Source organism: Ahaetulla prasina, chromosome 6 (assembly GCF_028640845.1).
Source record: "Ahaetulla prasina isolate Xishuangbanna chromosome 6, ASM2864084v1, whole genome shotgun sequence".
NCBI classification, from domain to species: Eukaryota; Metazoa; Chordata; class Lepidosauria; order Squamata; family Colubridae; genus Ahaetulla; species Ahaetulla prasina.
This window is the reverse complement of record NC_080544.1, coordinates 70420574-70432671: the sequence shown is the minus strand read 5'-3', so window position 1 is coordinate 70432671 and position 12098 is coordinate 70420574. Positions and strand designations below refer to the sequence as shown.

Below are 12098 nucleotides of genomic sequence, written 5' to 3'. Positions count from 1 at the left end.
TGGCGGAGGCAAGGGGCCGTATCGTTCTTCGGGAGCACGTGTTCGATGTCTAAAAGCGATCACGTGCTCCGGCCCCTCAGTCCTTACTCGTTCCCCGGATGGCCAGGACCCTCAGAGCCTGGGTCTTCGGCTGATGCTTTGCAATGCCCGGTCCGTGGTTAATAAGGCTCCCCTGATTTGTGATCTGATTCAGAGGGAGTCCGCGGACTTTATGGGCATTACAGAGACCTGGTTGGGCACAGAGGGGGGTGTACCCCTGGTTGAACTGTGCCCTCCGGGTTTCCGTGCATTCCATCAGCCGAGGGCCCAAGGTAGGGGTGGGGGGGTGGCGGTTGTGATTAAAGAGAGTCTGGAGCCGAGGGAGTCCACTGTACCTCAGATAGCTGGTTGTGAATCCCTCCTTGTGAAGTGGGGCCATCGGAATCAAATGGGTCTGTTGATCACGTACCTGGCTCCTTGCTACGTGACTACAGCCCTACCTGAGCTACTAGAGATGCTTGCTGGGGTGGCGGTTGAGATTCCCAGACTTTTGGTCTTGGGGGATTTCAACTTGCCAACAGGTCCAAGGCTGTCATGGAGGCCTGGAACTCCTGAACCACCGTTGACGACAAGCCGGCCGATGGCAAGTTGAAATCCCCCAAGACCAAAAGTTATCTGCATCGGCAGATAACCGCCCGGCCGCCTTGTTTCAGGTGACCCGTTCCCTCCTTCATCAGGAGGGACGGGATGACCCTTTACAAGGACGAGCTGAGGAGTTTAACGGTTATCTATACGATAAAATCATTCAGCTTCGGGATAGTTTGGACCAAAATTGCGATGATCCAGCTGAGATGACGGAGACGCATCTTGTAGAGGTTATTTGGGATGAGTTTGATTCTGTGGCTCTCGAGGACGTGGACAGGTTGCTGGGGAGGTTGCATGCAACTACATGTTTACTGGACTCGTGTCCTTCCTGGTTAGTGCTGGCTACTCAGGAAGTGACACGAGGCTGGCTCCAGGGGATTATAAATGCTTCTCTGTTGGAAGGGGTTTTCCCCGCCGCCTTGAAAGAGGCGGTGGTGATACCCCTCCTCAAGAAGCCTTCCCTGGACCCAGCTATTTTGGGGAATTATCGTCCAGTCTCCAACCTTCGCTTTGTAGCGAAGGTTGTAGAGAGTGTGGTTGCATGGCAGCTTCCCCGGTACCTGGATGAAGCTGTCTATCTGGACCCGTTCCAGTCCAGCTTCCGACCCGGTTATAGCACAGAGACGGTTTGGTCGCATTGGTAGATGACCTCTGGAGGGCCAGGGATAGGGGCTGCTCCTCTGCCTTGGTCCTATTAGATCTCTCAGCGGCTTTTGATACCATCGACCATGGTATCCTGCTGCGCCGGTTGGAGGGATTGGGAGTGGGAGGCACCGTTTATCGGTGGTTCTCCTCCTATCATTCTGACCGGTCGCAGACGGTGTTGACAGGGGGGCAGAGGTCGTCCGCGAGGCGCCTTACTTGTGGGGTGCCTCAGGGGTCGATTCTCTCGCCTCTCCTGTTCAACATCTATATGAAGCCGCTGGGGGAGGTCATCAGTGGTTTTGGGGTGAGTTATCATCTGTACGCTGATGATGCTCAGCTGTACTTTTCCACCCCGGACCACCCCAACGAAGCTGTCGAAGTGCTGTCCCAGTGTTTGGAAGCCGTACGGGTCCGGATGGGGAGAAACAGACTCAAGCTCAATCCCTCCAAGACGGAGTGGCTGTGGATGCCGGCACCCCGGTACAGTCAGGTGCACCCACAGCTGACTGTTGGGGGCGAGTTATTGGCCCCAAAGGAGGTGGTACACAACTTGGGCGTCCTCCTGGATGGACGGCTGTCCTTTGATGAACACCTGGCAGCCGTCTCCAGGAGGGCCTTTTACCAAGTTCGCTTGGTTCACCAGTTCGCCCTTCCTTGACCGGGATGCCTTATGCACGGTCACTCACGCTCTGGTTACGTCTCGGTTGGATTATTGCAATGCTCTCTACATGGGGCTGCCATTGAGGTGCACCCGGAGACTCAGTTAGTCCAGAATGCGGCTGCGCGAGTAGTAATGTGAGCCACTCGTGGCTCCCATGTAACATCGCTACTACGCAGTTTGCACTGGCTTCCTGTAGTCTTTCGGGTGCGCTTCAAGATTCTGGTTACCACCTTTAAAGCGCTCCATGGCTTGGGACCCGAGTACTTATGAGACCGCCTGCTGTTACCTTATGCCTCCCACCGACCCGTACGCTCCCACAGAGAGGGTCTTCTCAGGGTGCCGTCCGCCAAACAGTGTTGGCTGGCAGCCCCCAGGAGCAGGGCCTTCTCTGTTGGAGCCCCGATGCTCTGGAATGAACTTCCCCCTGGCCTACACCAAGTGCATGATCTTCGGACCTTTCGCCGTGAGCTAAAAACACACCTATTTATTCAAGCGGGACTGGCATAATAGTTTTATTAATTTTAAATTGGGTTTTTATTGTCTTAGGGTTTTTTTAATTTTTAAATTTTAATATTGGCCTTTTTTGTAATTTGCTTAGTTTTAAATCTTGGTTTTAAATTGTATGTATATCAACTTTTTATCTTTGGCTGTACACCGCCCTGAGTCCTTCGGGAGAAGGGCGGTATAAAAATTTAATAAATAATAAAAATAATAATAAATAAAATAGCAGAGGGAAAGAACTGACCCTTGCAGCACTCCACAAGGGATTAAGCATGATCTCTCCTGTCCGACTAGCACCAACTGGAATTGTTGATAAAGAAAGTAGAGGAACCAGTGCAATACAGCGTCATTTATATAAATGACATAAGATAATTTACAAGCATACGATCATGTTATGAACTAGAAGTAAATAACAAGCTGTAAAAAGAGCGCTGTTGCTAGGTACAAAATGTTACTTTTGGGAATAAAAGACTTTTGTTCCAATCCCACCTCTGCTATGGTTGGGTTGATATATCACATGATACTATTAGAAATTTTGTTTGTTTTGGCTTAGTATGAAGTATGCATCTTTCCACTATAGCTTTTTTTTCCAGCAAAGAGTTTATGAAGGCATATTGTTTCTTAAAAATTGCATCTGTAGTTTTGTGAACCAGAGAGGGATATTCAAAATTCCTTCCAGTTCATTCACCTAGAACAGAAAATCATCTAGCTATTCTAACTCCATTTTGCAGGGATCATATGAGCCAACTTAACTTATTGTGACCCCAAGTTGACTCGCAAGACATATGTTTAGCAACATTCAAGGGCAGTTCAGCCCTGTCTCTGTCATGTGCTATTTATTGCTCAAAAGCATGCCTCTTGTAAAAATGAATAAATATTTATACTGTACCAGAATAATTAAAAAAACATGGCTTGTCACAATAATCATAGCATCAGATCATCCAACAGCCTTTCTGACAAATGAAGAAATCAGTTAATTCTGGGCTACATCACATTTAAAACATTCCTTGCTTTGTTGTCCTGTCCACCAAGATCCTGGAATTTATTGTTAACTTGTGTAAACCAGAAAGTTAAAAAGAAGGAAAAAGTATCTACAAACAATAACAACATATTTCAGTTAACCCTTTATGAGCTACAAGAAATTCAGTGTTCTTAATTTTACCAGTACAGTCCTTATGCTTATTTACATATTTAATTTAAAGAAAGCTATGTAGCCTCAAAACTGAAGGTATTTTGACTGACTGAAAATATGTTAGTAATAATTGTTTCCAAGGCCTCTGGCCTTGGCTTCAAGTAAGAAGATTCAGAGCAGGATTTGATTTGTTCAGTGAGAGTTTTTTGATAATACATAGATTGAAATTGAGATATACTGTCATCATATACTGATGATTGAAATTGAGATATACTGTCATCATATACTGTCATGAAAACAGATCCTTTTGGGCAGGGTTATGCAATGATGGAGGATGGTAAATACTAACCTCCACATTGAGGAAAATGGGATAAAACCTGAATTTAATTTAAATGTAATTAAATGTAATCAATTAAACAGTTAATATTTCTCCAGGCACAAGGACTCTGCAGATCCCCCTCTTTTTATCACTTCCAAATCCAAGGCATTTTGGCTAAGTAAACATTGTTGATAAACTATTTAGTTCTTTGGGGGTAGGCAAGGCCATACTTTCAGAAAGGAAGAATCTGCTGCCAAATTAAGAGCCTGATATACATAGAAGGTAGTCTACTTCTGTCTAAGACTTGAGCAACACTAACATTTCTAAAATATTAAGGGCTACTTTTTCATACCATACCATACAGTAAAATGTCTTCAGTTACAGGTGTGGAACATGAAAGCAGGTTTTTGTAAGACAAGAAAACTGAGTTAACTTTAGAGCATGACAATACATATTTAATGCTTGCTTATGTATCAAGAGCAATAAAAGTATGAACTAGTTTGGTTGACAATTATTTCTCTGAGAAATTATTGGCAATATTATGGGTCATGTTATTGATAATAATCTGATTACCAATGATCTATCGTTTGTTGGAAATGCAGTTACTTTGCTCTAATTTTAAATATTTGCTTTATCTAATGTTGATTTTAGGATATGTATTGTTTATAGTTGTTTTTCAACAGTTGTCCATGTTAAAAATTACCCTTGTGGCTTAGTAAAGCAAATTATAGACAGTATAAAATAAATTTTAAAAATACATGTATCCAGTATGAATTTTATCTTTCCTAATGATAAGCCAAGGATATCATGAATATGTCCTATCTCTTGTTTCCAGGATGATCTAAGAATTCAGGTGATGAATATGAGTCATCTGCTGAATGAAATGGAGGCTGACCGCGACCAAACACAAAGCCGTATCCTGCAACTCCAGAAGTATTTAGCAGACTGTGAGGAAGGTCTGTTCTTTTTCTTCTTCTTCTCTTACTTTATACCTTCATCCATAAGAATTTCTTCACCTATCCGTTTTCTCACCTCTAGTTCTTTGCTTGTTTAGCTGGATAAAGACAGTTATGGGGCAAGTTGTATACAAAGCAAGTGAAATGAATCCCTAAACTTCTTAAAAAGCTGCCTGGGGACTGCTGCTTTAAGTGAAAGAATAGTGATATCAGGGCAGATGTTTGATCTCCACGCCAGATGTTTCTCTGCTCTGAATCTGCTTTTTTCCACATATGGATCAAGATTTTGTGGATTTAAACATTCATATCTGGACTGAGCAGCAGATTCAGGACATGGAGAGAGGTCAGGAAGAGGATTAAGTTTATCTCTGCTTTAATTGCTTTTCTTCTTAGAATGATAGCTCAGAAAGGCTGCTTGTCATTTAAAAAGCAAATGCTGGGAATTAGTTACATATACTTGCAAATCGTATCTACTCCTCTTGACTGTAATCAAGTGGACTTTCCTAACAATTTTAAAAACAAAGCAACAAAATTATCATATAGGACCTGTGCTTTTAATATACCGAAAGATTGTAAACAAATGTCAGGCATTCTAATTCTTATTAGATGGAAATTGTAATTGTACCACAGTTAGACATGTGAAGCTCCAGCATAATTTTCTAATGCAGGTAGTTTGTGATTTACAACCATTTGTTTAGCAACTATTCAAAGTTGGTGCGGCACTGAAAAAAAAGTGACTTACAACTAGTCCTCACAACTCTTGCAGCATCCCGATGGCATGTGATCAAAATTCAAGTGCTTGGCAACTGGCATGTATTTATGATAGTTGCAATGTCCCAGGATCATGTGATAGCTATTTGCAACTTTTCCCGATAGCTTTTGATAATCAAAGTCAATGGAGGAAGCCAAATTCACATTCATGTGATTCCTTTAAGAACTGCAGTGATTCAGTTAACAACCATGGTAAAAACTACAACTGCACACTCACTTAACAATCATATGGCTAGCAATGGAAATTCTGGTCCCAATTGTAGTTGTAAGTGGAGGATTATCTGTGTAGGTGGGCTCTGAAAGGTTTAGGAAAAGGTAGGGCCATCTGAGGTCCTTTTCCTGCACGGCTGTTTTTACCATATAGCCTCATGAATAAATGAATGCTTTATTAACTTGGAGATTCTGCCATTCATGAGAAATAACTAATTATAATCATTCAGGTATCACAGAAAGCTGCCTATAGTTTCTATAGTGTACCAAAAATTAAGAATGTCTTTTTTTCATTAAAAACTACTAACAGATGTCAGTATATTTATTCATTGATGGCCATAACATGATTTCACATGATATGGGTGGCCTTTATTGTCCAGGAGTTTCATATTCTATTGATCAGGCATCTACCACTACTAGACAACACTGTATCGTGGGTAGGCCATGTGGTGTTCTTTTGATGTTTTGGATTACAACTCCCAGAATCCTTTATCATTAGCATTTTGCTTAATGAGACTGAAGCCCAAAACTTCGAAGGCCAAAGGCTTTCCTACTCATGCTGCAGGACAGTATTTCTCAACCTCAACACCTTTAAAATGTGTAGATTTCAATCCCAGAATAGCCCAGTCACCATTCTGAGAATTCTGGGAGTTGAAATCTATACATCTTAAAAATATTAGAGTTGAAAAACACTAATGTAGTATAAATGATTTCACTGCTTAATCCTTGCATTTTGCAACTTTCTACATTTAGGTAAAAGGGGAACAGATGGCCGTCTGAGCAGTGCACAAGTAGCACTGATGCTGCAAGAGGAAACTATTCGCAAAACAGAAAAGGAACGCCAAGCATCTGCAGAACAGGTGGTCAACCTGGAACGCAACTTACGTATTTGTCAGGATAGGAACAAAGAATTACAGGTGGGCATATTTGCTATTTCAGTTAGGAAAAACCATAGCACAACTTCCTTTTCTATGACATTCTGTTTGTTACTCATCAGCCCAGCCAGCTCTACCAGAAAAGTAAGTAAATATACAAAGAACTTGCAAAAAGAACAAGATTTAAGGAAACTCCCAAAGGTTTAACGACAAAAGGCATTATGAAAAGTTGTTAACACACACAGGATACATTATGTAGCCAAAGATGCTTCCCTAAAAAATACATATTGTGAAATACAGTAGAATTTACTTCTGAGTAATTTCCACTTCATACTGTGAATAGGAGACTGAGATGGAATGACTAGTACTGACTTTTGGAAGTAAGGGATATTAAAGAATTTTGTAAAAGCTAGTCCACAAGATAAAATTTGAAGAATTATCATTGTAAGAACAGTAATATTATCTCTTTGATGGGGGAAATTGTAGAAAAGCAATTTACATCCGCATTTCTAACAGAGGCTTGTATAAATGAATGCAAAAGAATCTCATAGAAGAATTGCTGATTTTACCATTATATAATTGTTTTTATTCAAATTGGCACTGAGTATAAACCATCTGCAAGGAGTTTTATCTAGTATCATCTGCCTTTCTAACACTTTTTTTAATTTTCATTACTCTAATGCTATCATAAGGCTATTATGTGGTAAGTTTTTATATAAACTGTTTTATTGCCACAATGATCTTGGCTGTATGGTAAACAAGGATGCTTTTATCTGGAGAAAAAATGTAAAGGTGCAATAAGAAGCTGCCTGAAAGGGGACCACCTTGAATAGTCACTGCCCTTGAATTTACTACAGTGTTTCTTAACCTGGGGCCCTTTAAGATGCTTTGCTGGCTGAAGAATTCTGGGAATTGAAGTCTGTACATCTTAAAGGGCCCCAGGCTGAGAAACATTGCTTTATTATATAATTCACTATTCATCATGTTCTAATCTATGTAACATTCTTAATTTAAAAAGAACAATAATATTGATGTAAATATTTTTAAAAAATACATTGCAGTTAATTCAATTATGATTTATCTATTTCTCATTTTGTTAATTAACATAGAACGTCCCCAAACCTTTCCCCTTTTTCCTGGTAAGATTTCTCTTTTTATTACATCTTACATTCTTGTTATGATCTGATATATATAAACCTTTATAATTTTACTGCCCATATTTTGTTCCTCTTTATTTTTCTAAAATTAAAAGATTGTGTCAATGCATTGCACACAGTTTTAGTGAAATCTAGGGACATTGTCACACTTGTTTTTCCTTGTACGGTGTAGCCAAACAGAACAGCAACTCATATAACCTTAACCATTAGGAATTATGTCCTTTCTTAATTTCTAATGAATGACTTCTGTTATATTGTTTTTATGGTTTGTAAAGAATCCACAAAGAGAACTTCCTTATTAGGCAGACTTAAGAAGCAAAAGTAATTAGCAACACAAACCATTGCCATATCCAGATTCTTCATGACAAGTCCCAGCAACTTTCTAAAATTAGAAGCCCCACGTGGTACCTACTAGGGGCCAAAAAGCTCAGAGAGGACAGGTCAGCAGGCCAACAAATCTGCAACAAGGAGAGAGCTCTAAATTGCAAAGAGCCTCCCAAATGCATTAAAAGAAAAAGATTGAGTGGAGATACTTCTACCTCTACTGAGTGAGAGCCCATAAGGACAATATCCATCTGGAGTGAGTAAAGACCAGGTTCTCTGAATTAGCGTTCTCATTATCAGATGAATGGTCTTTGCATTAGTCTGCATTCTTTGACTAGCTATTGAATGGTAAAGATTATGCTAGTAGTTAGCAAAATGAGGCTTTAGGTGACATCTGTAGTAGCACTCCTAGATATAAGATGTTCCCATAATTTAATTTGAGGTAGTTATGTGCCTCTTTAGATATGTTTCCCAAGAGGGTGGCATTGACAGGACCTAAAGATTCTTCTCACTTTTACATTTTAGGATTCTACTGTGGTACTTTTGTAGTTAAGACTAATGTCACCTGGCTTTGGTGGCTAGTCCACAAAGTTTTTCTTCCTCTGCTCTTCTCCCAAGCTTGTGGTATTCAAGATGTTTTTACATTATAGGAGAAAGTCAAAACATTTAAAACCAAGGAAGCCAAACTGGAAACAGAAAAATGGAAGCTAAAAGAAGTTCTAGAAGCAGCAGAGAGCAGGGCCACCAAACTGGAGCTGAGACACAGAGCAGTGGAAGGAGACTTACAACGAACACAGATGAGCTTGACTTCAAGGGATGAAGAGATCCAGTCCCTGCTGGAGCAAATCCAGGAACTTCGATGCCAGTTAGGAGACAGAGAAAACAAAACTGCACTACTGCAGCGAGAGCTTGACCACCTGACTCATTCACTAGCCAGGACTGAAGGCACTGAAAGTCACTTTAAAGATAGGGTACAAACTCTGTCTCAGGCACTCTCCAGTGCTACAGCTGGAACCTCCTCCCTGCAGGAGAACATCTCACAACTCCAAAAGGCCCTGACAGCTGCAGAGCAAGACCGTCGGCTACTCCAGGTAGGAAAACCTAGTTGTTCCAAGCAATCGGTCATTCTTGCCTATACATCTCAATTAAGCATCTTACTTTCTAAACTCCAGCAAAATTGTGCTGTGCAAATCAGTCCCGTTCCAATACTGGGTATCTGTTACAAGTCTCCTGCTTTCTTTGAAAAAAAAAGGCATGTTCCAAAGTATTTAAATGAATCAGCTGATATCAGAATCTAAATTCAGTTAGATAAGACCATGCAACATCTCCTACATGTAACATCCCTTCAAAATTTCATTGATTTGCTGTTTTTTCTCCAGTAACCCAAATTCATATGTCTTGCTAATGTGCTTTGTCTTAAACCATAAATTGTGATTACTAACTTTTAAAATATCTAGGAAGGTATGAAGTAGAGGATTTATTTTGCATATATATCGACCCAAATTTAGTTCTTCATGTTTTCTGATACAGCTAGTCCCCTGCCTGAAACTTATAGAGTTGCTGTCATCGGTACAAGCAGTTATGAACTTGATGGGTTAAAGATCTGACTAATTAAAAGTGATTTTTTGTGTTCGTAATCATTTCTGAAAGAATAAGTTCAAAGAAAAAACCCCATACTTTTCATTACTTATTGCAGTACAGTTCGTTCCTTTCCAATCGTCTGAGCTGGGATGGAAGCAATGGAAGGGGCAAGCTAACTTGCCAGATTATTTTTAATCATAGAAATGGTCATTACTACAAGCATTGTATTATTTAACCAAATGTCCTTGAATTATTCTTTCAGCAGATTTCATTTCTATAATAATAATAATAATAATAATAATAATAATAATAATAATAATAATAATAATAATAATAATAATAATAATAATAATAATAATAATATCATAAGCCTGAAAAAGTGATTGAAAATGAGCATGCAAAACTACTGTGGGATTTCCAAATACAGACCGATAAAGTTTTGGAACACAATACCCCGGATATCACGATTGTGGAAAAGAAAAAAGTGTGGATACTTATATACTCGAATATAAGCCGATCCGAGTATAAGCCGAGGTCCCCAATTTTACCCCAAAAACTGGGGTAAACTGGGGACTCGAGTATAAGCCGAGGGTGGGAAATGAGGCACCTACCGGTTGGGGAAACCCTCCCTCCCTCAGCTGAGAAGGCTGGCGGCTCCCCCGCCCCGCCCTCTCACTGCACCGGCAGGGCTTCCCGCCGTCCGTAAAATGTGAAAAAAAAAAAAAAACTCGAGTATAAGCCGTATATACTCGAGTATAAGCCGAGGGGCTTAAAAAAAAAAAAAACTCGAGTATAAGCCGTATAGACCCGAGTATAAGCCGAGGGGACGTTTTTCAGCACAAAAAAACGTGCTGAAAAACTCGGCTTATACTCGAGTATATACGGTAATTGACATTGCTATACCTGGTGACAGCAGAATTGATGAGAAACAACTTGAAAAAGTCACCAGATATCAAGATTTGAGAATCGAATTGCAGAGACTGTGGCATAAACCAGTGCAGGTGGTTCCAGTGGTACTTGGCACACTGGGAGCTGTGCCTAAAGACCTAGGCAAGCACTTAAAAGCAATTGGCGCTGACAAGATCACCATTGGTCAGCTGCAGAAGGCCACCTTACTGGGATCTGCTCGCATAATTATCCGATACATCACGCAGTCCTAAACGCTTAGGAAGTGTTCGACTAGTGATCTGTGATATGAAATCCAGCATAGTTATCTCGTTTGCTGTGTATACTGTCATTTTGTGTAAATAATAATAATAATAATAATAATAATAATAATAATAATAATAATAATAATAATAATAATAATAATAATAATAATAATAATATTTTCCAGGATCGCTTTGACTCCATGCGACAGGCATTGTCAGATAGCAAGAGGCAGAATCATAGCTTGACTAATACTGTACATTTGTTACAAGATCGGCTGGCTGACATGGAACAGTACAGAAATCTGGAGAAGCAGAAGCACCATCTCCATGAAGTAAGTGATGATGGGAGAGGAGGATTAATTTGACGAAACGATCTAATGGCTGCATGTTATCTTGAATCAACTTCAAGCCAAGTGGGACTCCATCCTTAATTGAAGATTATATGGATTATAGTAAGCCAAGTGTCACAGAAAGGCTCCCTTTGAAAAGTGCACGTGTGGTTGTTGTTGAAAAATGGCAGAACCTTTTTCCCTAAAGCGGTGCACTTTTATGAATTATGTTTGTATTTCCGAATTTATTGTGGGCTCTTATTTTCCCTGTTGAAATATTCAGCCAGAGGACACCTTAACAGTACTTTTAAAAGAAAGAAAGAAACTGCACTCCCCAAATTTTAATATATATTAGAATTATATATCTAACATTTCACTGTATCATACCTTTCTTTACTCTTCATAGTTAATTTTTCCCAGCTCAAAGAGCATCTCCTGCACTGAAGAAATATATTTTTCATAAGTTCTTACCTATGTTTCTTGGCAGAAAAGGCAACTTTAAAACTTTCACAATTTTTTGTCAAGAATTGTGGTATTTCCCATCTTGGAGAAGCAAGACTCAGTTTTATTGAAGGGAGAGGATTGGCAAAAGACTTCCACAATTTTCTTTTCACTGAAGTCAGGGTTTGTCCTGGATATGCTGCTTGTTTTGAATTGTTCAGGTAGTAAAGCAAACAGATGTAACCTGCTAATTCTTCATAACAGTTATTAGATCTTTTTAAAGGGCCTCTGGTGGCTCAACAGACTAATGCAGTCTGTTATTAACAGCAGCTGCTTGCAATTACTGCAGGTTCAAGTCCCACCAGGCCCAAGGTTGACTCAGCCTTCTATCCTTTATAAGGTAGGTAAAATGAGGACCCAG

The 12098-nt window shown here is 40.1% G+C and overlaps 1 protein-coding gene across 1 annotated transcript in view; it reads left to right on the top strand.

Moving 5' to 3' along the window:
* The window catches only part of CROCC2 (ciliary rootlet coiled-coil, rootletin family member 2), a 114087-nt gene that overhangs the window by 91379 nt on the left and 10610 nt on the right, over positions 1-12098 (top strand). Inside the window, exons 29-32 of the mRNA XM_058187539.1 lie at positions 4718-4838; positions 6573-6736; positions 8826-9266; positions 11093-11239. Coding sequence (XP_058043522.1) covers positions 4718-4838; positions 6573-6736; positions 8826-9266; positions 11093-11239 — 873 coding nt within the window. The remainder of the gene's footprint in view (positions 1-4717; positions 4839-6572; positions 6737-8825; positions 9267-11092; positions 11240-12098) is intronic.